This window comes from Pseudovirgaria hyperparasitica (assembly GCF_010093815.1).
Source record: "Pseudovirgaria hyperparasitica strain CBS 121739 unplaced genomic scaffold EJ05scaffold_18, whole genome shotgun sequence".
In the NCBI taxonomy this organism is placed as follows: domain Eukaryota; kingdom Fungi; phylum Ascomycota; class Dothideomycetes; order Acrospermales; family Acrospermaceae; genus Pseudovirgaria; species Pseudovirgaria hyperparasitica.
In genome coordinates, this window is record NW_022985566.1 from 641,294 (window position 1) to 667,201 (window position 25,908).

General features: G+C 49.7%; 9 protein-coding genes across 9 annotated transcripts; 6 read left to right on the forward strand and 3 right to left on the reverse strand.

Annotated features, from left to right (window-relative positions):
* The first annotated feature begins 428 nt into the window (after window positions 1-428).
* Window positions 429-2,400, forward strand: EJ05DRAFT_469679 (SEP-domain-containing protein). The gene is made up of 3 exons (XM_033742918.1): window positions 429-731; window positions 786-1,189; window positions 1,238-2,400. The coding sequence occupies exons 1-3, from the start codon at window positions 657-659 to the stop codon at window positions 1,986-1,988; spliced, it is 1,230 nt and encodes a 409-aa protein (XP_033596452.1). The 5' UTR covers window positions 429-656; the 3' UTR covers window positions 1,989-2,400.
* Window positions 2,401-3,937: 1,537 nt separating this feature from the next.
* EJ05DRAFT_162245 (uncharacterized protein) lies at window positions 3,938-6,316 on the forward strand. Its single transcript, XM_033739421.1, has one exon. It carries the CDS (start codon window positions 4,039-4,041, stop codon window positions 6,256-6,258), a length of 2,220 nt encoding a protein of 739 aa, XP_033596453.1. The 5' UTR covers window positions 3,938-4,038; the 3' UTR covers window positions 6,259-6,316.
* Window positions 6,317-7,231: 915 nt separating this feature from the next.
* On the forward strand, window positions 7,232-10,876 carry EJ05DRAFT_541561 (2-oxoglutarate dehydrogenase E1 component mitochondrial precursor). The gene is made up of 3 exons (XM_033749669.1): window positions 7,232-7,470; window positions 7,524-9,945; window positions 9,998-10,876. The coding sequence occupies exons 1-3, from the start codon at window positions 7,276-7,278 to the stop codon at window positions 10,537-10,539; spliced, it is 3,159 nt and encodes a 1,052-aa protein (XP_033596454.1). The 5' UTR covers window positions 7,232-7,275; the 3' UTR covers window positions 10,540-10,876.
* A 145-nt stretch (window positions 10,877-11,021) lies between these two features.
* Window positions 11,022-12,506, forward strand: EJ05DRAFT_480018 (uncharacterized protein). Its single transcript, XM_033744791.1, has 3 exons — window positions 11,022-11,533; window positions 11,592-11,816; window positions 11,869-12,506. The coding sequence occupies exons 1-3, from the start codon at window positions 11,297-11,299 to the stop codon at window positions 12,313-12,315; spliced, it is 909 nt and encodes a 302-aa protein (XP_033596455.1). The 5' UTR covers window positions 11,022-11,296; the 3' UTR covers window positions 12,316-12,506.
* Window positions 12,507-14,037: 1,531 nt separating this feature from the next.
* Window positions 14,038-15,423, forward strand: EJ05DRAFT_514491 (uncharacterized protein). Its single transcript, XM_033748534.1, has 2 exons — window positions 14,038-14,128; window positions 14,239-15,423. Exon 2 carries the CDS (start codon window positions 14,290-14,292, stop codon window positions 14,956-14,958), a length of 669 nt encoding a protein of 222 aa, XP_033596456.1. The 5' UTR covers window positions 14,038-14,128; window positions 14,239-14,289; the 3' UTR covers window positions 14,959-15,423.
* Window positions 15,424-15,487: 64 nt separating this feature from the next.
* Window positions 15,488-16,751, reverse strand: EJ05DRAFT_541563 (uncharacterized protein; the record flags this gene model as incomplete). The annotated part of the gene is made up of 1 exon (XM_033749670.1): window positions 15,488-16,751. Exon 1 carries the CDS (start codon window positions 16,703-16,705, stop codon window positions 15,488-15,490), a length of 1,218 nt encoding a protein of 405 aa, XP_033596457.1. The 5' UTR covers window positions 16,706-16,751.
* Window positions 16,752-16,905: 154 nt separating this feature from the next.
* EJ05DRAFT_521293 (uncharacterized protein) lies at window positions 16,906-18,894 on the reverse strand (the record flags this gene model as incomplete). The annotated part of the gene is made up of 3 exons (XM_033748763.1): window positions 16,906-18,476; window positions 18,527-18,778; window positions 18,830-18,894. The coding sequence occupies 3 exons, from the start codon at window positions 18,892-18,894 to the stop codon at window positions 17,063-17,065; spliced, it is 1,731 nt and encodes a 576-aa protein (XP_033596458.1). The 3' UTR covers window positions 16,906-17,062.
* Window positions 18,895-19,874: 980 nt separating this feature from the next.
* On the forward strand, window positions 19,875-20,545 carry EJ05DRAFT_514493 (uncharacterized protein; the record flags this gene model as incomplete). The annotated part of the gene is made up of 1 exon (XM_033748535.1): window positions 19,875-20,545. The coding sequence occupies one exon, from the start codon at window positions 19,875-19,877 to the stop codon at window positions 20,388-20,390; it is 516 nt and encodes a 171-aa protein (XP_033596459.1). The 3' UTR covers window positions 20,391-20,545.
* Window positions 20,546-20,841: 296 nt separating this feature from the next.
* EJ05DRAFT_480019 (uncharacterized protein) lies at window positions 20,842-25,368 on the reverse strand. The gene is made up of 2 exons (XM_033744792.1): window positions 22,583-25,368; window positions 20,842-22,531 (listed from the first exon to the last, which is right to left on the reverse strand). The coding sequence occupies exons 1-2, from the start codon at window positions 24,983-24,985 to the stop codon at window positions 21,263-21,265; spliced, it is 3,672 nt and encodes a 1,223-aa protein (XP_033596460.1). The 5' UTR covers window positions 24,986-25,368; the 3' UTR covers window positions 20,842-21,262.
* Window positions 25,369-25,908: the final 540 nt, after the last annotated feature.

The following is a 25,908-nucleotide window of genomic DNA, read 5'->3' on the forward strand; positions in this document are numbered from 1 at the left end:
GTGAAAGATCAAAATTGCGACCACTTCTGTGGTGATTCCAGCTACATATGGATGCTATATACGAACATATGCCTTATACACTCGTTCTTTCCAAGATTGCCTAGTCATAGAGCTCTTTCGAGCTGGGGCTATACATACTTTTCAACAGCTGCCTCGCTGTACTAACGTATCTATATATCTAATAGCACATCATAGGCAGGATTTCTCTGTTCCGGCTTTGAGTACTACATTATCAAAATGATACGCTACGAACAAGTAAGGACAAAATATGTATTAGAGGATGTGGGTGGCTTGTTGTTGTTCTCTCAGTCCATGAATGAGAGACTAAGACTGGTTAATGATGGACGGAACCAATCGGGGCACGACTTCGCCGAACTGACTTCCGCGCTTGGCCGCATGCCAGGAGCCTTGAAATACGCCAGGCAGGGCATGGCCAGTTACCTACCATAGTAAACCTCAGCGCGATTCTGGTGACAAACAAGAGCGAATCTTTCCCAAACAGATTACTTCACATTGCCTTACTGTACCCTCCCACTTTCAAGCACGATTTTAGTACTCCCCTCACGCCAAAGTCTATCTCGAGAACACCGGCTTCATACTCTTTCGCACGGCTGCCCCGCGTCATCGTAATACAACGCCTTCCAAGATTGTCCATCATGACTTCAGAGCAGAACGACGCTCTCATCTCTCAGTTTATCGCTGTTGCCGGTCCGTCCGTACAACCTGAGCAGGTTGGTGATTGTAGGGACCTTCCTTTGCCCTCAGTATACTTATAATCATTCTAGGCGCAGGGCTATCTCGCTGCAGCGAGCTGGAACGTCGAGGAAGCCCTTCAAACATTCTTCGCGGCGAATGATGGGGAAGAGCAAGATACATCCGAAGAGCAAGAAGCAGCATATACTGGTCCCCGCACACTTGATGGCAGGCCAGCACCAGGATATGCTGGCGAGGCTACATCAATGCCTTCGTCGTCAGCCCGTGGCAAACAACCGCAGAAGGGCGGCTTGAGAACACTGAAGGATATCCAGGGAGACAGTGGCCATAGCCATGATGACGAGGATGACGAAGATGATGATAAAGACCAAGACATGTTTGCCGGAGGTGAGAAATCAGGTCTTGCGGTCCAAAACCCGGGGCAATCGAGCGATCCTCAAGCTCAGATTAGGGACATGCTCAAAAAGGCACAGAGGTATGCGGTGCGACTCGTACTGTTAGTTAGGTATTGACAGCTCGACAGGAATGATCCACGACCTGGGGGCGAAGATACAGATCGGCCACGCCCACGTTTCACCGGCACAGGTCAAACTCTTGGTGGCGATGACACCCCAAGTCGAGTCGTTACACAAGCATCGCCTCAACGACCAGTAGTTGCGGCACCTGAACGACGTGACCTTCACATCTGGAGAAACGGCTTCTCGGTGGATGACGGTCCACTCTATCGCTACGATGACCCAGCAAACGCCGGCTATCTAGAGATGATCAATCGAGGACAAGCCCCTGTCCAATTAATGAACGCTCAACACGGACAAGAGTTGGACGTTCACCTCTCGATGCATAAAGAAGACGACTATGTGAAACCCAAGGCCAAATACAAGCCCTTTGGAGGATCTGGACAGAGACTGGGAAGCCCCACGCCTGGTGCTTCAGGCCCAGCGGCGGCCACGAGCAGCGCTCCTCCACCGACTCAATCGACTACCGCCACACCGCCTGGTAGCTCTGCGCCCATCATAGATGTTGACGAGGCACAACCAACGCTTGCTTTACAAATCCGGCTAGGTGATGGTACTCGCTTGCGATCGCGGTTCAACGCGAGTCACACCATTGGAGATGTCTATACGTTTGTTAACAGCGCAAGCCCAACCAGCGCTCAGCGTCCATGGGCTTTGATGACCACCTTCCCTAGCAAAGAGCTTTCAGACAAGACTCTCAAATTAGGTGACGTGGAGGATCTTAAGCGTGGTGGTGTTGTCGTCCAGAAGTGGACATAGAGTATCGTTGTGGTTGGAACATCAAAATCCTGGGTGGCGCGCTGGACAACGCATTGTGGTATCTGGCCAGTTGCGAAGAAGCACTACCACCAACACCTTGTAAGAGTATTTCCTCCAGCTGTATGGCTTGGGAATACACATAACAAGAGGCATATTAAAGCATATATAGACACATGGGACCAGTGATTCAGCAGATCCAATCTTAGACTGGAGCGATCAACAGTTCATGGCTTGAGCCCTCGGACCCATAACAATCGGTAAAATAAAGAATGTACTTCTGAACAATTGTGCTTTGACAACGCGCAGTGATGGCAGTCTTGTTAGTCCAGTACAACGAATACTCTGACGGGCTGTCTCCTCGCGACGAATGCGCGTGATTATGTCAGTAGAGAGTGCCTAGTGTAGTAGTAGTAACAGATCCTTTGAATGGTTGACCAGTTCATAGCGCAACGTCAACACATGCGCTAGACAAGGATTGAGATAGGACTAAGATAGTTCGCTGGACAGCTCAGTCTGATCATTAATTATTAGTGGCTTCCATTCCAGATCGTGTTTCGCCTTTGCATAATGTCTGTACAACGGATAGCAAGAGCTGGAGGCAGGCTTGATAGCAGATTCACCTGGGACTTTGTAAGATCTTGTGCAACAAATACTGCAGGCATCGCAATCGACGGAAACAATTTGAAACTTGAGCTTATCACAGGCTAGAATGAACCGTTCTCACTCTCGCACAACCGATGGCAGCACGAAGCAGTTCGCGTCCAAGAAGGACCCCACACTGGATGGAGCTGAGCAAGCAATCAGGCACAACGCCTATGTGTCCATATCGGTTACATCATGCACCTTAGATGAAATTAGATTCGAGTACCGTGCGAGAGATGAGCACATATGTATGTTACTGTTCAATGTTGCAACTACTAAGCCAGCTCGATTCAGACGGAAGGCAGAGGGAAGGGAAGAATGTTCCTGTGCCGCCTTTGCGAGGTGGTCGACGTATGCCCGCCACTGTGAATGCAGGATGTTGTAATATTATTCATAAATCTTCGATTTAATGCGACTCGATCTGTGCTGGCGAATCGAAGAGCAAGGGTATCGAGGTGAGGCCACACTGCCCCAAAGATGGGAGAGACAAGGCCTCGAGGTTCATTTGTTGGCTGATTGCGCGGCTGTGGGGAATGGCTGGGCTAGCTGACGACAATGTTCGATGTTTAAGTCTTCCACCAGGGGGGCGGAAGAAGGCAGGGCTATACATTATCACAGACCAGTACGCGTTGATCTCTATTCCCCAGCTCAGCACTGCAGCTGTCAACCTCGTCTGTCCAGACAGATGACAATAATTAACGGACAACCTCATGGAGTGTTAAATTGCTATAGAGTGAGTCCATGCATCCATCCATGGGCACGCAGAACTCAGACCACCTGTTCATCCAGGAGCAGCCGGCGTCCCGAGCTGTCCCGTCGGACGATGCAACAGATGGCTTTCTATAGTTCATAAGCTGATAGGACGGCCCCATGGTGGTGACTGCGGATGTATGGCTCGGGCATCCGCACAATCCTTTTCGCGAGCGACGTCTCCTGTTTCTCGCTGCGTGCGTGACGTGCAATGTGTGTGTGCGTGTGCCCCTGACGCAAAAACGCAGTATTCAATGCTTTTAGGGGCTGGGCTGTCTCTAGTAGTCTAGTTGACAGATTTGAATGTTCCCGCTGCTGACTAGGGCGACACTGGTCCACAGTAATATGGCCGACGCCTCTCGCGTTTCACTCACCCGACTTCTTATCCTTCTTCCAGCTAACCACCTCTTTCTTTCTTTGCATTTTCTGTCCTTTCTTCCTTTGTTCCGCTTCATTGATGCTGTTAGGATCGCCTTCACATTGTTTGCCCTCTGCTGCCTTTTATTAGATGCTGGGCATTCCCTGCTGCTCCGTCGTTCTCTACCTACCTTCTACCTCTACTTGGACATGTCCTATCTAGCCTGACTGACTACTATCGTACGTCCGATCTCTGGACCTATCTCGAAGCCCCTTTCGACACCTTCACAACCTCATCACCATGTTGTTACGATTATCGCCGCGAAGAGTTGCACTGCTGGCGTTCCTTGCATGTACTGCGCTGTTCATCCTCCACCAACAGATACCCGGTGGATATCGATACGATCAGCTTCCCACCTTCAAAAGTCCCTTTAACCTACACAATTCAGCGCGTCCGAAAGCCCTCCTGCATCTCGCGTCAACAGAACCAATCCCCCCACGAATTACCAATAAACCTCTGCCCAGAGTCCAGGACCCAAAAGCATACATTCAACAGATTCTAAACTGGAACAGACCACAGCCTGATCCGTCGCACTGGCCCCCATACGAATTGTACAATGATCGTGACTATGACCCGAATCGATGGGAACAGTTCGAAGAAGATCAAGATTACTACAAAGACAATGGTGTGGAATTGGTAAAGGGGGACAATGGTGAAGGAGCACAACCCTACCTTCCATACGTAGACTACAATTCAGATGAATGGCAGAAAAAGTGGAAGGGCGAGTACGTCGCATGTGACGGCCCCAGAGGACTACCACTCAACGAAAGTACCGACGACGTCGTAAAGGCCTATTCCAAGATTCCCGAAAACTTTCCACTCTCCTTCACAGGCTCAAATGAAGCACTCGGACTTGACTTTAATAAATGCTTTGAGCGCTACGATAGATATGGTCCTTATGGATTTGGTGAAGATCATGAGGATGTACCTGGCTGGGATCGGCCGAAAATAGATGTCGACTGGTCTGAGACAAATTGGGGAGCCCTGCAAAATGAGTGTTTGGAGCGGAACAGGGCACGCTTTCCCTCAGATGCTCGAAAGATTTCAAAGCTACAAGAAGAGACCAGTCTTTCAGAGCTCGAGGCGCGGGCACCAAACCCACCATACGTCGTTCCATCTAATACGACATCGAAAGGTCCCGAGTACAAGCCTCGGACGGCGGTACTCATTCGTACTTGGACTGGGTACAAATATACGCCCAATGACATGCATGCAATCCGTTCCATGATTGCAGAACTAAACTTGCTTTCAGGTGGAGAATACCAGGTTTTTCTTTACGTACATGTCAAGAACAAGAAGTTGGACATCTACAACAACAAAGCCCTGCATGATCAGATTCTACGAGAAAATGTTCCCAAAGAGCTGCGTAGTATTGCTATTCTATGGAGCGAGAATGTTGGCAAGGAGTGGTATCCTCGAGTCGGCGACTGGCAGGTGTATTGGCAACAGTTCATGTGCTTGCAGCTCTTCTCGAAACAACATCCGGAATTTGAGTACATCTGGAACTGGGAAACCGATGCTCGATATACGGGCCAACATTATCATTTTCTGGAACAGATGGCTAAGTTCGCAAAAAAGACACCGCGTAAATACCTCTGGGAGCGCAACAAACGGTTCTACATTCCAGCTGTTCACGGCACTTATGACGATTTTCTGAATAGCACCAATACTATCATCGAGACCCAATCGGCCGCGAAGACGATACCACCTCCAGTATGGGGCCCGAGGCCACAACATCCTGATCAAAGGCCTATTGGTCCGCACCCGCCCCACAGCATTGCTGAGGATGATTACGAATGGGGCGTCGGTGAGGAAGCTGATCTTATCACACTACTTCCTATTTTTGACCCGCGACACACCATATGGCCTATGCGGAATCACATCTGGAACTTCGTTCCGGGTATCCGACCCATCTTTACGCCTCAGGACCCAGCCCATAATGGATTCGATCACCCAAAGTTCCAAGAAATTGAGCGCAAAGTCGTCATCAACACAGTCCTCCGTCTTAGTAAACGGCTCATAGAAGCCATGCATCTGGAGAATATGGCAGGGCGAAGCATGCAGGCCGAGATGTGGACGATTTCTACTGCTCTGCACCATGGACTCAAAGCTGTGTACGCCCCACAACCAGTTTGGAGCGATCGCAAATGGATCCATCCTTACAGTGATCTAATTTTCAATGCCGGTAAAGACGGCATCTGGAGTGAAGAGCTGGACTCAGTTTACAACCCGGACCGCGAGTACAACTTCCAGAGCTGGAGTTGGTACTACCGTAGTAATTTCCCGCGTCGCTTGTATAGACGTTGGCTCGGTATGACGACGTTAATACATCCATGGGCAGAACCGGAACGGCAGGTGGACGCCGAAGAGGAGGAAGCCAAGCAAGGGAACGGACGAATGTGTTTGCCCGGGATGTTGTTACACCCGGTGAAACAAATGTGGGAAGACCAACTTCGTTAAGGCTAACCTTGACGCTGCCACGCTGACGTTAAATTCACGCAATGAAACGGTTTCGACTATTGCCGCTCTAAGCTCTTCATTCACCAAAGATCATATGTTTCACAGCCACACAAGCATTAGCCGGAGTTAACTTGAAAACAGGGCATAAGGAGTATTGGGCTGGATATCAGATAGAAGATAGCGCTGAAGCCCTGCAGCACGCAACAGGTCACGCAGCGTGATTCGAAAATTTTGTTTACTTTTAACTCGGAGACGGTCGTTTCCCGGAGATATATTCTTTGTATATAGGCATCAGATCTCATCGTACTACTCATTGGAAACAAATCGGCCCGCATTTTTTTGCGTGTAAATATCATATAGGGCAATCATGCCCGTTATCAATCGGCCAGGGCCATAATTTAACGAACGATTCTAACTAATTTAATCATGGTGTGCTGTGAACCGGCGTGACGACGTTCTGAAAGCCCTTCTTGTATTCTACAATGCAATCGTGCTGTGAGTCTCATGCTAGCATAAGAAGACAACTTACCCAGGCCCTTCAAGCTTGCAGGACAAAGCTCACGATTGCAATAACTCGAAACTTCTCCTGTTGAATCTGACTGGACCTCTAGTAGCTTTCTTTATGCAGCCAACATGACACTGCGGGAAAGAGACATTAGGGCATGCGCCAGTCGATGTGACAAGGCTTTACATCTGTAGTAGCCTGCTGACGACTGGCAGGCCTCATCACGAGCTTCGTCACCGGCCGAGAGCAACAGACAAAGTGTAATACGAGGCATTTTAAAGACAGATCATTGGTCATTTCTGGTGCCCTGCGGCAATAACGGACATTTTGCCGCTCTAATACTGCTCCAAAACTGCTCCTTAGGATCGGCGTCTGAGCTCAACCCAGAACCCTGACCGCAGTGGCTTTGGCCTTTGCTACGTTTGCTTTATCAACCTCGCCTCCTTCTATGGATCTCTCTCTTCCATCCTCCTAATTCTCCACATCAACTTATAACCTGCGCAAGCATCGCCATGCTGCGCATTCCCGTACAGCGCGCCAGCAGCCGCATCCTTTGCGGTAGCTGTGGCGCTCGATCAAACTTCTCCACAGCAGCGAGAGCTTCAGCAACGTCATTGGTGTCGAAGAGACGATGCATAGCCCTGACTTCTCAATTGCAACAAGCTCGCCGCTATGCGATCGCCGCCGAAGACACAAACAAAGGAGTTGTATGTACAACATTCGTGCGCAGCTGTTAGCTCATCTAACTGAACGTCATCAGGATCCGAACGACTCCTTCCTTCAGGGAAATACAGCAAACTATGTCGATGAAATGTATATGCAATGGAAGCAAGATCCTTCGAGCGTCCATATATCGTGGCAAGTATATTTCAGGAACATGGAAAATGGTGACATGCCAGTGTCACAAGCCTTTCAGCCTCCGCCCACCATAATGCCGGCCCTCCATGGAGGTACTGGACCACAGTTCTCTCCAGGCATGGGAATGCAGACTGGACAGGGCGATGATACCATGAACCATCTCAAAGTCCAACTTCTAGTTCGCGCTTATCAAGCCCGAGGTCATCACAAGGCTAATATCGATCCTCTGGGCATTCGTACAGAGGCGGAGCAGTTCGGATACAAACGACCGAAAGAGCTGGAACTGTCTCATTACAACTTCAAAGAATCGGATCTCGACCAGGAATTTGCGCTAGGTCCTGGTATTCTTCCGGCATTTAAGAACGAAAGCCGCGAAAAGATGAAGCTGAGGGATATCATTGCAGCTTGCGAGAGGCTTTACTGTGGTTCGTACGGCATAGAATACATTCACATTCCGGATAGAGAGCATTGCGATTGGTTGCGTGCCCGAGTGGAGATTGAGCAGCCCTACAAATATTCAGTCGACGAGAAGAGACGAATCCTAGATCGTCTAATTTGGGGCACTAGTTTCGAATCCTTTTTGGCCACAAAGTATCCCAACGACAAGCGCTTTGGTCTTGAAGGTGGAGAGAGTTTGATTCCTGGGATGAAAGCTCTTATTGACCGAAGTGTCGACTATGGTGTTAAGGACATCGTCATTGGAATGCCTCATCGTGGTCGATTGAACGTTTTGAGTAATGTCGTTCGTAAGCCCAACGAATCTATCTTCAGCGAGTTCGCTGGCTCTGCCGATCCAGCCGACGAAGGTTCGGGCGATGTCAAGTACCATCTGGGAATGAACTTTGAACGACCCACGCCGTCTGGAAAGCGTGTCCAACTCTCCCTGGTAGCCAACCCATCGCATCTGGAGGCTGAGGACCCAGTGGTTCTTGGCAAGACCCGAGCCATATTGCACTACAACAAGGACGAGAAGGAAGCCAAGACTGCCATGGGAGTACTACTGCACGGTGATGCTGCCTTTGCCGGCCAGGGTATCGTCTACGAGACGATGGGCTTCCACACTCTACCATCGTACCATACTGGCGGTACTATCCATATCATCGTCAACAATCAGATTGGTTTTACTACTGATCCTCGCTTTTCTCGTTCCACTCCATACTGCTCAGACATCGCCAAGGCTATTGACGCACCTGTGTTTCATGTCAATGGCGACGATGTAGAGGCTCTTAACTTCGTTTGCCAGCTAGCTGCAGACTACCGTGCTGAGTTCAAGAAAGATGTTGTTATTGACATGGTCTGCTACCGTAAGCAGGGTCACAACGAGACCGACCAGCCGTTCTTTACTCAACCGCTCATGTATCAACGCATTGCAAAACACAAGCCCGCCCTAGACACTTATGAGAAGAAGCTTCTTGAGGAGAAGACCTTCACTAAGGAAGACATTGATGAGCACAAGGCTTGGGTATGGGGCATGCTGGAAGAAAGTTTTAACAGAAGCAAAGATTACACACCTACTGCGAAAGAGTGGCTTACATCTGCGTGGAACGGCTTCAAGTCACCAAAGGAGCTTGCTACTGAAGTACTGCCTCATCTACCTACTGCCGTCGATGAGAGCGTACTGAAGGAAATTGCTGCGAAGATTGGAGGTGCTCCTGAAGGTTTTGCTGTCCATCGCAATCTCAAGCGTATCTTGGCAGGTCGTGCAAAGACAGTGACTGAAGGCAAAAACATTGATATGCCTACGGCTGAGGCACTCGCATTCGGTTCGCTTGTGCTAGATGGCCATCACGTACGAGTTTCTGGACAGGATGTAGAGCGTGGTACTTTCTCTCAGCGACATGCTGTACTGCACGACCAAGAGACAGAAAATACGCACACCCCACTGCAGAACTTGAGCGACGACCAAGCCACATTCGTCATTTCCAACTCCTCTTTGAGCGAGTTCGGTGTCCTCGGATTCGAGTATGGTTATTCTCTATCGTCACCAAATGCACTTGTCATGTGGGAGGCTCAATTCGGCGACTTTGCTAACAATGCACAATGTATCATCGATCAGTTCGTTGCATCAGGTGAAGTCAAATGGCTTCAGCGCAGCGGTTTGGTCATGAGTTTGCCTCACGGATACGATGGTCAAGGCCCAGAGCATTCTTCAGGTCGTATGGAACGATACCTCCAGCTATGTAACGAGGATCCGCGCATCTTCCCAGCCGAAGACAAAATCGTCCGTCAACACCAAGACTGCAATATGCAGATCGCGTACCTCACCAAGCCATCGAACATGTTCCACATTCTTCGACGACAGATGAATCGCCAATTCCGCAAACGTAAGTTTCATAGTTGTATTGACTTTTCGCTCACCTACTGACTTAACACTAGCTCTCATCCTATTCTTCAGCAAGAATCTACTCCGCCACCCTATGGCCCGCTCGGATATCAGTGAATTCACCGGCGAGTCCGGCTTTCAATGGATCATCCCTGATCCTGCGCATGAGACCGGCGATATCGATGCGCACGACTCCATAAGTCGGGTCATTCTATGCTCTGGCCAAGTATACACTGCGCTTGCCAAACATCGTGAACAAGAGGGCCGCAAGGACATCGCAATTACCCGAATTGAGCAGCTACATCCGTTCCCATGGGAGCAGCTGAAGGAGAACCTTGACAGTTACCCGAACGCGAAGACCATTGTATGGGCCCAAGAGGAGCCGCTAAACGCCGGTGCATGGAGCTTCACTCAGCCAAGAATTGAGACGCTATTAAACCAGACGAAGTACCACAACCGACGCCACGTCATGTATGCTGGAAGAAACCCCAGCGCCAGTGTGGCAACTGGTTTGAAGAGCGTGCATACAAGGGAGGAGAAGGAGCTGCTGGAGCATGCATTTAACGTTACACAAGACAAGCTCAAGGGCGAGTAAAAGTTAATGGAGATCATCATGTGTGTATATGTATTAATTTCTCGTGGGTTATGGTTATCTCATTCTGTGTCAATGGGGATGGGATTTCCGAGTCGTCTTGAAAGCAAGGCGAAGATTTAACTTGAGATAAGTTTGAATGCATGTAGCATCAGTAGCGACGTTTTTCAAAAATGGGTTTGTTCTAAGGCCTATGCGGGATGAAGATCTGATTCTTTGAGCACCCTTTTCATCAGACAATTTTGCGTGGATCTTGTACGTCGGGTATTGTGCATCATTTTAAATTATAGAGTACTAATTTAAACACTCCCCTTCGTCTCGAATATTTAGTACATACTAGTTAATTGAACACGAGCTTACAAGACCAAGAGGGCAGATGCATTGTTCGGCTCGGTACAGGGAGAAGCTGGCCCGTGCTCAAGCTAGGCATTTTCCGGCACAGGTGTCACTTTCGACCTCAGTTCTTGCTGAAGCTCTTCTCACTCGGTTACTTCACACGACGTCCATCTCCACTCTACGCCCCCGAAAAGGCTCCCATCAGCTCCATTGACTGCTACAGTACAGTCAATTGGAGACGCCACACCCTTACCGATACGCATAATACCTCTTCAGAAACTGCTTCGACTCATCCGCGATAATGATGCGCACAGGAGCTTGCCGCGGCTTGATGCGGGCAATCAAGCCCTCCACGTCCCATGCGACTCGATTGGCCTTCTCAGGCCCAGCCAACATGACACAAGCGTCCTCGAAGCTCTGTACAATGGCCTTCAAGCGCCCGCAAGCCCTTGCAAAGCCAACAACGCATGCTCTGGCGCGTTACAAGTCTACGCTGAACGTTCAGGATCAGGAGCTAGAAAAGAGCCTTTTATATGAAGATATTCCATCCAACCCAGCGATCGTGGCCACGGACTCCTCAATCCACCCAGTCCTTGGTGAGGTTGGTGCACAAGAGCCGGAAAAGGACGTTGACATGATGGCCGGTGTGAAGTCTGATCTGGTTTGTGCCCCGCTTACCCAGGATGATATTGGTGAAGCATGCTCATGAGACCTCGCAGACTGTCATCAAAGAGACCTTTTCCCTCGAGGCAGTTCCTAAGGAGGCTATAGCTGTCGGTCTTGCCGGAGTCATTCCCTACCTTGTCACCTCGCTATCGACAGTCTATTGCGCAGCCGAGATCAATGCCAATGCCATTCACGGCTCCGGATACCTTATGTCTGGACAATCTGCAGACCTTCTGTTGCAAATTATTGAGCCGATGCAAATTGGATACGGCGCTGTGGTTCGTAGCTGATTCAACCATGTGTTCCGATAAACATTGACGTCCGACACAGATCATTTCCTTCCTCGGCGCTATTCATTGGGGTCTTGAATGGGCCAAGTACGGCGGCAGCCAGGGCTTTAAACGATATGCCATCGGCATCGTCGCTCCAGCTATTGCCTGGCCTACGATTATGCTCTCGCCCATCTTCGCCCTCTCAACCCAATTTCTTGCCTTTACCTACCTCTACTACGCAGACTCGCGCGCCTCCAAGCGCGGCTGGGCTCCAACATGGTACCCGGTCTACCGTTTCGTCCTGACCTTCATTGTTGGTGCCTCCATCATCATCACGCTGATCGGCAAGGGCCAGATCATCGAGGACCACCACTCCAGGCTACCCAACCCCGTAGATCGTATCCGCGCATTCCGCGACAACTACATTGATGAGGCATCTGCCAACGAGGCCTCCAACAAGGAGGAGACGATCGAGAAGAACAAGGCGATCAAAGAGGAAGAATAGACTTGGCGGCATCGTGCCATTGCCGGGTGGGGGAGTCCGTGAAAGAAAAGGGCTTTATTTTTTTTTACACGATAGATCGTTCGGGATTGCTACGTGCGTGAATGTATCAAGTCGATGAGAGTGTCGGATGTGCCGGGGGCGACTGTATATTGCACCAAACCTGTTCCTATGTCAAAACTTCTTTCTGTGAACCCAATTTCCTCGACGTGCTGTGCTAGCTTTCGCGACTGTCATCACACTAACTGTGGAAAACACCCATGCTTCCCAGGCGGAGAAGACGCAGTTCAATCCTCGTTCACCAAGTCGAGTATGGGCTTGTCAAAGCCCGTATCCTCCGAGTAAGATCTCGGAGTCATGTGTACATGCGAAAAGATCCATATGCGAAAATGATCAAGGTCCGGTATGGAATCCGATCGACACCCTTGGCGCAGAAATCCCATCATATCACATCGTATCGTGTGGAGATTCTGGGTGTAGGTAGATTGGTTGTTTGGGTCGAGGGTATGTGAGGGTTGGTGCGTGGTGTGGTGGTGGGGGAGAGGGATGGTTTGGGTACTACGGTGGGATTGTGACGTTGCGTATGTGTATATTTGTCGGTTTTGGCTGTTTTTTCTGTTGGGTTAGTGTATGGTAGTTGTGGGTTTTGAGGGTTTTTATGGGGCGTTAAGGGGGATGGGTTTAGTGGGTGATTGGTTGTGTTTTGTCACGACGTGTGCTCATCTGATGCGATTTGTCTAGGGTAAGACTTGCATCCGAGCACTACACTTGATAACTATTTGGATCTACTAATATATTGCTAGCCGTATGCTTTTTGCTTTCCTGCGAAGTGTCACTTCGATCAGGGGCTAGCTACGAGGGGGTAGGTCTTTCTTATCTTGATATGGAGACATGAAAGTCAAGTGGTCCTGAAGGGGGCTCTTCTGAAGGTATATACTGACTTCCGCCGTTTTGGAAGTTTACTCCGTATAGTAGACACTCTGCAGAATTGACTAATGAGAATACGGCAGTTGCAGAAATGCTGATTGCTGATTTCTTTATATTAGTGTGCATTATTAGACAAGAGTGTCAGTAGGACATGGTGTGGGGGACGGAGTTGAAGTTCAGGATTATACGACGACTAGAACAAGGCGGTAATAATGAAGTTGAAGTCTAACAGAAGAAGTTGCGCCTTGACTAAATTGGCTTATGGAGGCACAATCAGGTCGCCAGTGGACTTCCATTCACGTTTCTCGAAGCCAATATCTGCAGTATCACCCAGAATCTATATTCGATGCGGTATGACATCTAACATGCTACGAAACAGACAGTAGAATGTAGCTTAGTACAATAACGTGGGTACTTGCAAACGATCCGATCTGATCAGCCACAGAACAGAAGCATTGCGAATTGTGAGGGGCGCACGTAGATGCGTTGGGAGGTCCAGAAGACAACGGTATTGTGGCTTCTTGACACTGGCTGGATTACGATTCTGGTGATGACACGCTGGTTTCGCCTACTCGGTGTATATGCAGTCTGGAGTAGAAGAGAGGTTGAGGAAAGAAAAAAAATTATATGCTGGAGACGCACGATCGAAGCAATATAAGCGGTGTGTCCGCTCGTTTCGACAAAAGTGAAGAAGGCATGACGTTAAAACAAACATTTTATCGACAACAAACTTGTTGCTTAGCGCGTGGTGTATGCTCGGAGTCTGACAACGTGCAAGGGAAGCAGCATAGGGACCCAGTTCGCTCTTCCGCAGTCTTCCGCCCCTCGGGCTCCATCTCCATTTCTTACACCTTGTTCGACATTCCTTTTCCATGGTATGTGAGGAGATGTAAGTATCGCACAGCAGGCTGCTCTCATCTGAAAACGACGTTTTGATTCCCTGTCCTATCAATCTACTAACACTGATGCAAACGAATCGTTGTTAATGCGACGCTACAGAAAAGTCGAAACGCAGCAAACTCAAAAGATACGGTGGCATTACTGAACGCTATGAATATCTCAACGCAAAGAACTCATCCATCAGCAAAGCGAGCCGAAGCTCCAGATCCCATAATCCATGGACTGGCTACGAGAGCGACGTCGGACATGAAGCTGAAGAATATAATGAGCATTGTTGCTGCCGGGAAAGCAACGCAGGACCAGCTTAGGTATTTCCAAGGTCACATCGAGGAGTTGAAAGTGCTGCAGAGTCTAAAGACTGAAGAGGAGAGGGGAGGTTCACCAACGTTGTCTGGCCATGACTCGTATGGTGGCATTGCAGACCATGCGACACTCACTTCCTTGAACGGCGAAGATCAGGATGTTGAAGACGCTCAGGAATCGCCGAGTCCGTCTGATGATGACGCCGATACTGAACTATCTGACCATTCTCTTGGACACCCGAATCATGAATCTGCTGAAACGGATAAGACTGCGCCACCGAAAGAGCATCTCGTTATTTCCGAATTGGCTCGACGAGCGCAATCAGACATGACTTTCAGACGTCTATTGAAGACTGTCGCTGCCGGAAAAGCAACGCAGCACCAGCTTGTGTATTTCCAAAATCACATTGATAAGTTAAACCATTTATTTGACGAGACCACCGCCGATACTACCCTCACTACCATATCGGCGGAGCCTTCATCGTCTTCCATTCCGGGAGGAGTCACACAGAACTGAACTTCTTCTGAAAGTGTGCAATGTTTACATGAAGATTTCTGCCGTTGGCGCTCATAGCCAACTTCGAACCTGGTATCTAGGCTAGAGCTGCTCTCACCTGGTATAAAAGATATGGCCATTCACTGACGGTAACATGAGTCTTTGCAACGACCTTCGCTAAGATCTTTGGGATGATCGAAAGAGGTTTTCCCCTGGCCCGTATAACTCATCTTCTATCAAGCTAGGCTCAGAGTTGGTGGTCTCAAGGCATTATGGTATGTTTGAGATTCGAGTTGAAGTGCCTCTCTAGGTCGGGTTTACGTGCTGAGCCTGCCTTTCGAGTCTATTTTGCTGCAAGGGCCCTGTAGCCGACATGATTGTCGGATCTCTAGATCGCTCTAAAGCTCACCAAATATGATATCTCCTCCGAACACGCTCTGTAAAGTGCTTAATCTCTTGAATGTTACTTCTATACGACTTCAGGGCACCATAAGTGTAGTAGCGCCGCGATATCACTCACTTGTCAATGGCAGTGCGATAGTGAACACAACTATCGATTCACATGAGTTTTAGTCTTCTTTCGGCGCTGCAAAGCACCCAGTCTAGCGCCCCCGTCACCCCAAAGACTCTTCTCTCGCTCTCTCTCACACGCGCATATCCTCCGTCCCTTGCCCTTCTCCGTCTCTGCGTCAACCTCCCGACAATCGTCGCAGCAAAAGACACCGCCATTTCCGTCGCATTCCTCACAAACAACCAGAACCAGATGACATCCGACACCAATACACTTCCCCAGTCTATCATCCCCAACCCCGCACCCTTGACACACCGCTACCGCCTTGCCTTCGCCCTCTCCGATTGCCCCTCTCCCATCAAACACGTAGTTCCGCCCCTTAAACAAACTCTCCTCCCCTCTCATCCTCCCCGCCTCGACCTCTCCCTTTACCCACGCCTGATATGCCACAATCCCGCCATCAAGCGTATACACCGGCACATCCCTCTCCCTCTGCATCACCTCCGCCATCCACCTCGCCCCCTTTTCACACCTCACGCCACCAGTACAATACGTCAACACCCCCTCCCTCCCACTCCAGCCCTCATCCCCCAGCACATGCCGCGCCACATACCCAGGCCACTGACTAAACCGCCTCACGCCCGGCCGCACCGCACTCTCCCCCTTCCCCGTAACAAAATACCCAATCCGACTCTCATAATGATTCCGCACATCCACAACCCTGACATCCCCGCGTCGGCACATCTCATGGAACTCCCTCGGCCTCAGCGGCGTGACACAGCTCCAGTCCGCGGGCGAGTAGTTTGTGATGCCGAGGGGCGTGATCTCGGACGTCACGCGCACGGAGAGGACCTGCCCAAAGGCACATGCGCAGCCGGGTGTGGGCTTGAAGAAGCGTGCTACTTGCTCGTCGGTGGAGAGGTCTAGGCCGGCGAAGCTCCAGTGCGTGGTACATGCGGCGATGTACTGGGTGATGGAGGATGTGGGGCCGCCGAGGGTGATGTTGAAGCCTTCGTGCGAGAGGCGGAATTTGCCGGCGATGTTGAGCCTGGACGCGAGAGTGCGGTGGAATGTGGCGAGAGATTCGGGGTCTTGGGACAATTGGGGGTTCACGGAATCTTGGGGGCTGTTGTGTTGAGATGGTGGGCTTTGGGGAAGCACGGGGTCGTTTGCAAAGTAGCGGTAGAAGAGCAGGATGGAGCCGCCATTTGTGGACGCCGGACAGGTGCATGTGTATGATATTGGGTCGGAGGACATGGGTTCTGGTGTTCTGGGCGGGATTGTAGAAGATAGAGTGATGAAAAGATCCAGTCAGTTGTTATTGTTAGAAGGGAATTCTAGTTGGATACACTGTGGTGGAGCTACCCCACATTCAGCTAGCGTCTTACGCTAATGGTTTAGGCACGTTCTCTGTCTATCAACGTCAGATAGTTAAATTCGTTTGAAAACGAGGAGTATTCAGATAGTTTTGTGGACTTCTCATATTTGCCGTCCGCTTGTACGCCATATGCCTGATGGGTTCATAACCTGCCATGTTAACCACTCATCGCTTCCTCTTTGAACCTTTTATTGAAACTAGCCATTGGTCAATGCACCCATGACTTCCCAACTTCGCTACATGTCTTCAGGTTCTTTGGGATCAACTGGCCGTGATATATCAACATTGAATCCGCCGCCAGCTAGATAGTTTAACCGATCATTGGATCGTCCAATGAATGTTAGGTACGAAGGAAGCTTACGGCGTCTACGTTTTTCAGGGTCATAGCCCTCCTCCCCATACGTGAAATATTCTCCGGACACGACATCCTCTCCCATAAAGCGCTGGTCGGCAGAATGAAAGAATCCCAGCTTTGGACCAGGTAGCTTCCGCAGTTCGACGTCATCGGTGAGTGGGAGATGACGGGAGGCGAGATCTCGGAAAGCACGCGAGACACGCAAACAGGCTTCATGCGTCTTTGGATCATGGACGTGGCTCAAGATCAGTTGATAAATCTCGTTAGGAAAGACCCCGCTATTGCCTACTCGCGGCTTGAGTGTGAGTAGCTGGGCTTCCTCGAAGACAAGAGCCAGCATTGCGAATGCTCTTGACGCAGTGACCGGTAGCCCGCGCCACTCCAGACTGATGGTAGACTCATCGCATTTGATCAAATCAGCAAATACCATGACGTTCGAATGTTCGATCAACTTTCCGTTGATTTTGGCGAAAGCAATGTGACTGAAGGCGTCATACGCTAAGCCGTAGAAAATAGTTTTTGCTTTCCCCAGTCCTCTGACAAAAATCTCTTCCATCGCTGAAGTAAGCTCTCCATCGGCACAGAGGTCGTCACTAAAGATGACGAGTACACCCTCAAGCCAGTAGTGTGATTTTGAAATATTGCCAGGCTGTTGGCCTTCGAGGTAGAATCCTGACAGGGCTTCCGTGGCAAACTCTCGAGCCCTCGACTCTGCAGTCAGGGGTTTGATCGTCATGTATGGCCCATGTCGTTTGTATGAGACTTCAACATCACGAACAACTCGTAACAAGGCCGGAGAGTGCGTAGCCGTCGTCAGGAGGAGGAACATGAGCTCATGATAGTTCACGCCGTCTCCGATACATGCCTCTGGAGGACTGATGGGGATTGGACGTCTGGCGGGGACTGGGACCAATGAGTGATGCTTGTCGATGAGAATATTGAACAAACGCGAAGCCCAAGCAAATACCGGCTTGTGCAGCAATGCGGAAGCCGTCTTGGGCACTACTAATTTAAGCTGAAGACGGAATGGATTCTCCTGTGGGCTCTTCATCTGCATGATATTACTGGCGCTACATTCTTCAAGTGAAGACTCCGACTCCGGGGCCTTGTGTAGTAGATCTCGGAGATGCTCAGGCAATTTTCGGTCGTTGCCTAAAGTCATTTCCAGCTCTTCAGCAACCTGGGACCACTTGGTCTGTATATCAAACAGGTCAAAAGCCACAGGGTCATGCGAGCCATATCCTTGGACGACAAAGCGCTCGTAGTCCAAGTCGAATTCGTAGGTCCATTCTATGCTACAAGAGTATATCAGTGTAAGCCTGGTCGCTCGGATCTTGCTGCCTACCATATATCCAAGTCGGGCTTCAAATCAGAAGGTATTTCATACAACTTTGCCTCCGCGTCGATGGTAATGTTGTCTAGGCGCCGACGTTTCCGGCGCTCACGACTATCGTTAGGTATGGCTCTGAACTTCTCAACTATCCTGGACATGTCCTCATACTTGGACCTCATGTTCTCGAGCCATTTTAGATACGAGTCGCGATCATTTGGGACCTTCTCTGCAAGCTCGGTGCCCAAGACAGTCGGATATGAGTCACTATTACAATAAGTAAATTACGTCAGGGGGTAATAAGTGGAACATCCATACAGCCGATTGTAGTAAGTATAGTATATGCCACGGTATCTATAGCTATAGAGACCCCTAGTACCCATTGTGACGACACAAGGGAGTGCGGAACACCTCGAGTGGGATGGAAGGCCTCAAGAAGACGGACTCCGTTCCAGTTTCGCAAGTGAGTAAAGAGATGCTGGCGTATAATATAGAAAACAGTAGTAGCAGTTCGGGCCCTCGCAGTGGTTAGTGCGAGAATATTCAGGCAGCAAGGCGGGTGAATGTGTGATTGTGCAAAGCAGCGAAAGAAGCTGGATACTGCCTGGGAAAGGAGAGCATGGCATGATATATGATCTTCATGGCTGGAGGGGACATTTGTGCTATTGTCACCATGATGCACTGTGTTTGGTGTATCTCTTTGTTACCTCGCAGCAAGGTTACCGTCTTTGGATGCTGACAGCTGAGTGGCAAGTTACGCAACAACACCCTGCAACAGCCCATACAATTCAATTCTTCACCACTGTGCAACAGACTGTAGGTTTTCCTTTTCCATGCCACGGAGATTCCTTGAGCGTGTCGAGAACGGCGGGCAAGCTGCATTGTTGACTCAGAACTAGCGGGACCATAACACTCTTTCCATATATTGCATAGAGTATTTTCTGCACTTTGCCAGAGCTCTCGTTTGAGATAGCCTGAGACAATGTCTATACTGTACCCCGGCAAAATTTTGATGTCTTGACACTGTAGACCAAGCAGAACAAGATCCTCTGACTAGCCTAGCCCTATCATTTCGAAGTCTGCACAATGCTACAGCAGCGGACAAAGCCTGTTGGACATCCGCATTCTTCCTTTTTGCTTCTCCCGTCGCTGCTTCCCCCTTTCAGTACAAAAACAGTCCAATGACTCGGTAGGACACGATGATTCATACAAACGGCGCCATCGTTGTATTTGGTCTACACCACACAGTGTCAGGTCCATCAAACGTCAAACCAGAAAGGAACAGTAGAAGTGCTTCATGTTTATACGTGATGCAAGGCCTTTTTACAGTCTTTCTACCAGTGTGTATCTGAAAGATACTCACATGTGTGCTAGGTTGACAGACCATAACCCTTTCTTACCCAGTACCCCTTTCACCCCTTTCCTCACCCTCCTCTCCACCACCTCCTCCCGTCCACACCCAAACCCACCACCCAAACAAAAGCGCAACAAGCCCACCCGATCGTCACTCACAGCCCAGCAAGTCCAAACTACAACATCAATCTCGGCCGCAACCCCATCACAAACACAGTCCTCATCAACAACACCAAAAACGCCCCCAGTGAAAAGCACCATGCAACCTCACCATTACCAACACTTCTGTCGAAACCACAACCCGCGTCTCGCCGATAATCACAGTTTCACAGACATAACCGCTGGATCCCATACCCGATGCCCCTTCTCCGCGCCCTCGCCGCGCTCAGCCCGCGACTTCCGGACTCGTTGCCTTCTACGATACAAACATGTCTTCTACCACTCTTCCCTCGCACTCCTCACGCCCAAGCATCTACATTCGCGCCTAGCAGTACATTTGCAACCTGCTATCGAGCCTGGTCGTTGATAGGATGCTTGTTGGCATGAACGCCCTCCATCGTTACTACCAAATCATCATCATCGCCATCATCGTCATGGTCATGTTCATCGTCGTTACTACTATATACATATTGGTGTTTAAACGGGAGGTAGGATAGCTGGCTGGCAGATAGGCAGACAGACAGACACGCAGGCGCATATTCGCGTAGACATGGATAGTATGTGAGTCAAGAGCCTTCTGTGCGTATGAGCCAGGGGTTTTGTTGGAGGGGTATAAATTCTGGAGTCGAATGGGGAGATGAGATTCAGGGCTATTTGAGGCGTGTAGTGGGAGGCAGAGTAGGCGGATGTGGAGAAAGGTATATGAGCGGAGTAGAAATATATGTTTCATGTGAAGATGGATGGAGGAAGATGTAGGAAGGGGGGGTCCGGGATTTTTGGGGGCAGTGCACAGGGGACAAGTACGAGTGAGCTGGAATACGTATATATAACCTCACTATGAGCAGTAAAGTACCTTCTTGCTCTGCTCTGTGCGTTTTCGATTGATATCACCTAGCAATTCAAGGTCCCCTTACCCGTTCTCTACACACTGTAACGTGTTAGCCAAGTGATCTACACCACAGGTCGTAAGAGTATCAGCACGGCCATTCAAGTACTTTGGTGTTTTGATCCTGCAGTTCGTCTGCGACGCGGTTGCATGGAAGCATTACTTCGTTTTTCTATACAGATTTTGTATCTGAAGTCTATCAGCCGCGATTGGCACATTGACCTAACATGTCCGCAGTCCAGGGAGACAGACACGTCATGAATATCTCGAGCGGATCACCAACCACATCTACGCGTTGCTCATTGATTGTCTCATACATTATGATTCCCCGGGCGATGGATAGTGAATTCCATTCATGAAAGATCGAACCCGGCTCCCGCACTGACTGCGTACAGCAGCTTTTCCCTCAACACCTCGAAGCTCGAGTACATCGGCAGCTTCAGTAGATTGACGCACGTGCTCGACGTCGGCAGTCTCACCTCGTCCCGGCCACTGTCTCTGATCGTGAACGGAGGGTTCAATTGCCCGAAGCCCAACAGCGGAGCTCGTGGTGTGCTGGTGACGAACTTGATCACCGCACGCTTGTCCTGCTCGTCTAAGCTTTCCATGACGCGCCAGAAATGTTGAATGGTTGGGTGTTCAAGCCCATCGGTGCCGATCTGATAGACACCAGAGTAGGATATATTCCTTCGCAGGTCGTTGAGGTCGAGTGGGGCAGTGGTGCCCGAAAGTAGAGTCTGAACTTCGTTCTGGTTGAACATGCGCAGCCATTGAGGCTTGATCATGCTCGACAGCCCGCGGAGGAAAGCGTTCGTCTGCCGACTGGGCTGGAGGACAAGGCGGTGACGAGCTGTGGCGAAGACGTAGAAAAGACGGTTTTCCGATGTAACTTTGACATTTGCGCCATCGGGCCGAAGGGGCCGGCTGATGTTGCGCACCTCTCCAGTATCTAAGTTCTTTGCAGTGTCAATCGTCGTGAAGTCAATATTATAGTCGGACTCAACATCGCCGCCGTAGTTCTTGAGGCTCAGGAGACCCCGGTAGAGGTCTTCATCGTAATAGCGGAGGTCGTCGAGGGTGGCACGAAAGCCGGATTCTTTCAGTGGAGCACCCGTCTCGTCGCAGAGAGACCACTTTTGAAGGAAGAATGGTGCAAAGTTCAAGTCGACAAGGATTTCCTCGTAGAGGCATTTCCCTATAACTCTGCCAACAAATTCAAACTTCTTTAACGTTTCATCCACCTGCCTCGGCTCGTATGGGTATGTCTCCTTGATATCATCGATAGCAGAGGGGTTCGGGTAGATCAGGTTCTGCTCATTCTCAACAAACATATCCAAGGACTCGTACTTTTCAATCTGGGTGGCCAAAGACGTGAGGAACTCTTTAGTGACTCCGCCACCGTCGATACCAGCTTCAACTGTACCAAAACTGTCAAGGAAGACGATCTGAATAGGCTCTTTTAGCGAATCACCGATCTGGTAAAATTGCTCAAAAGCATCCTTCATTTCGTGCCCGCGCCTGATACTCGCCCTTTGTCGCTCAAGTAGGCTTGCGCCATTTGCATGAGAATGAACAGCATGGCGCCAATATTCTGCCTCTTCATGTCCAAATCTGCGGAGCACCTGCAGGAATAATGTTAGCTTTTGTAGCTGGAAACCGTGTCAATAGCATACCTTATCTGTCTTGACGAATTCCCGGAAAAGGTGCACACGCTTCATGAAAGGTATCGTGTATGGCATATTCTCCATGACGTCGAAGCGCGGCCTCAGGAACAGCCGCTGCCGTTCGCTGAACGCACGATTCTGCTGTCTCCGAAGCGAGTCCTGCTGCGCGAGGCGTTGAGCCCGCCCGGTTCCAATGATACGATTGGGACTCCCGCTTTCCTGAGATGGAGATGCGGGACGATCTTCCATTTCTGTGTCGCCTCCATTGGCTTCATCCTTGGTCGCATTTTCCACTTCCATTTGGATGAGCGATTTGAACAATTCATCCGTAGTGAATATCCCGTTAAATCGATCGTTCATCAACCAGTGATCCTTGGGGAGAAACGCTCTCCGCGAGTCGCGCTCGTATATCATGCGTAGCAAGCCCGTAACGAGGGTAGTCATGTATGTTAAGCTTGCCCCAGTCGGACCACTTGGACCTATCAGCGACGATTCATCAGCAGCAGAAATATCTTGTGGCATCTTGAACAGATCCGCAATTGACCTAGGCCCGGATGGACGACCAGAATTCGAGTCTAGCCTCGTGGCGTCTAGATAGAGCGACAGTCCGAGGTTCTTCAAAAATGTCACGAGATCTTGCACATCGACCAAAGGCAGAGCACTGGCCCGTGTATGAGACAGACCAAGTACATCTTCACCGGTATTCGAATCTGCAGTAGAAAAGAATTCATCGTCATTCATCACCTTCAACACGAACGTGTAGAGCTCCAGAAACATCAAAATCACCCGCCAATCACTCTCAGCAGTGGGCGGAATCTGGTGAAACTCGCCAAAAAACTTGGCATCAAGTACAATGTATTTGATCGACTGTCTGTCATTCCGGACCTGCGCAAAGGTCTCGGTATGTTTAGCGGCATTCCAGAAAAATTGTATAGCGGATTGTCCTGCGCTTGACCCGTGTGATGTCTGAGAGGGACCAAGAAACAGCCACATCCGCATCTGATCGGCTTCTGAGGGGAAGTTTCTGACCAGAGTCAAAGCAAAGTTTGCATACAATGTGGCTCTCGCGACCGACGGCCGCTGAAACTTGACAGTCTCCTGAGCATTCGAAGTCAGGTTCCGCAGACTGGTCTCGTCCACCAGTTTATGAACTTGATCGAATAAGAACTGTGTATTCTGTGCGTATTTCGACGATCGTGGGTCTACCATGAGGGAGAGATCTGGGATGGATGGAAGAAGGCGTGTTACCACGTCTATAAAGTTACTATCAGTTGAGTAGTCTCCGAGGTCGTCATTGCCTGTGCCTTCCGAAGCTCTTCGTGATCGGCTTTTCACATAGATGAACATTCCTAGCAATCTGTAGTTTGCATCCTTGATGCTATCAATCTCCGAGGGCCCAACAGTACTTGCGCTCGTTGCATCGGCCCTTTGACCACTTCTTATGGCTACGACAAGCTGCCCGTAGTCGAGAGAGTCTGCGAGTCGGGCCACGAAGTCTTCGAATGTGCTGAACCAGCCAGAAAATGTTGATGTTGTCTTAGAATCTGATATTACCCTGATTTTAGATGCGTCTAAGCTGTCTGTAAGCCCACGATGTATAAATAGTCTGTTTGAAAGCCATTTGTATGCTTCGGAGAGCTTGGCACCTGAGTTCAAGCGTAGAGGAAGTTTCACGGCATCCAAAATTTTGTTGGCTAGCTCTTCCTGCCTACTATTGCCAGATGTGGGGAGACAAACAGATGCTTTCAAGTGATCGATCACAAGCGAAATCGATTCGAAGTAACTGGCCCCGTTATTTGCAGACGCCCCAGGAATCTGGTTTGATACTTCTGAGAGGGCGCCAAGAAGCTCAGCGACTGTATGACTGTCTTGTGGTATTGCTTCGGGTTGCACAGATTGGGTTTGGGTACATCTATGATTTATGGCAGCGAGAATCTTGTTTTGGAGCCGCAGAAGAGCATGGGTGTATCGTGTTGGGGTGTCCAACATGTGGTACCTGACGGTGACATCAAAGCGGTGGCAGAAGGATATTATCAAGGCCTGATCAGCATGACTGGAAGGCTCAAAGAAGAACAACAGCCTCCTCAGTTGTAGTAGAGCCTCATCTTGGCTTTCATATGCGAGTACTGTCTTCGTGATCTTCTTTTGAGTGCCTAGTTCTTGATCCATAAACTCTTGTCGCATCTGCTGTGCAGCTTCAGATCTAGACATGTGGCCACGCCATATCCGTTGTGCTCTTCTCGTGCCGCTTTCCAGAGCTTGTTGGTACTGCCTCTCCGCGCGCTCTTCTTGCAACTTCGCTGCCGTTGCTTGTGGACCTACGCGGGAGCCAAAGGGATTCGCATTTGGTGACCGGCCCGACAGATTTACCTGCCTTTGTCGGCGGGAAGACCCTGTGAAAGTTTTGTGCATCCTCTCACAGAAGGCCTTCAGGCCTCAGTATGTTCGGCGGGGGCAACGCTTCGACTTCTAATGGGTCAAGTTTCTTGGAGATAGCTAGGTCTAGCTCTTGCACAGATGATGTAGGTCCAAACTTGGGTCGGAGGTAGTCTTAGGACGGGACTGGGTATCGAGACCGCTGGCAGTGTTTGCGTATGAGGGGATTCAAGTGAGAGCGGAGTTATGGTATAGCCCCGCTAAGGGTCTAAGGAAAGTTCTAGAGTGAAATACTATACAAGAGAGAAAAGATCGCTGCTACTCAGATGCGGTAAGAAATTGAACAATTGAAAGACAGGAAGGTGAGCCGTAGGATGTACGTGCGAGAGTGATAGGCAAGCAACAGGGTGAGTAATGGGATCTGTTCGCCATCGCGGTCCGCAACCTTGTCCTCTTGTCCTTCTATCGTCACTGGCTGACTGGGCTTGAGCTAGTTGGGACTAGCCCATTTCAGCCTTACGCCTTCATAAACGACACACGACCGACCTCAACTGTTATATTTTGCAACAGATGCTGCTTGTAACAGTTCGATGGTGCTTCATAGGCTTATTTATGATTCTTCGAAACCATATACGGGCCTGAGCTGCGGTGATAGTCCACGCTGAAACACGAATCATCGAGAGCTGGTAAAAGCGAAGGAAATGTCCAGAATCTTATTATACCTCTCCCTCTAAGTAAGATTTTAAACTTGCCTTTATAATATATTGTTAGACGTATTCTAGAAGTAGAAACTTAGCACGAGGCCAGTAACAATCCAGGGATTAACATAACACGCAAACAAAAAGCGCATACATATCAAAAACCAAGCAGTAGCGGCCAAATGAGCAAAACAACAAAAACTACAACCCTTCAGGCTTGAACCCTGGGTATTATGTAGAAAATCGCTGGTACGATTTTTT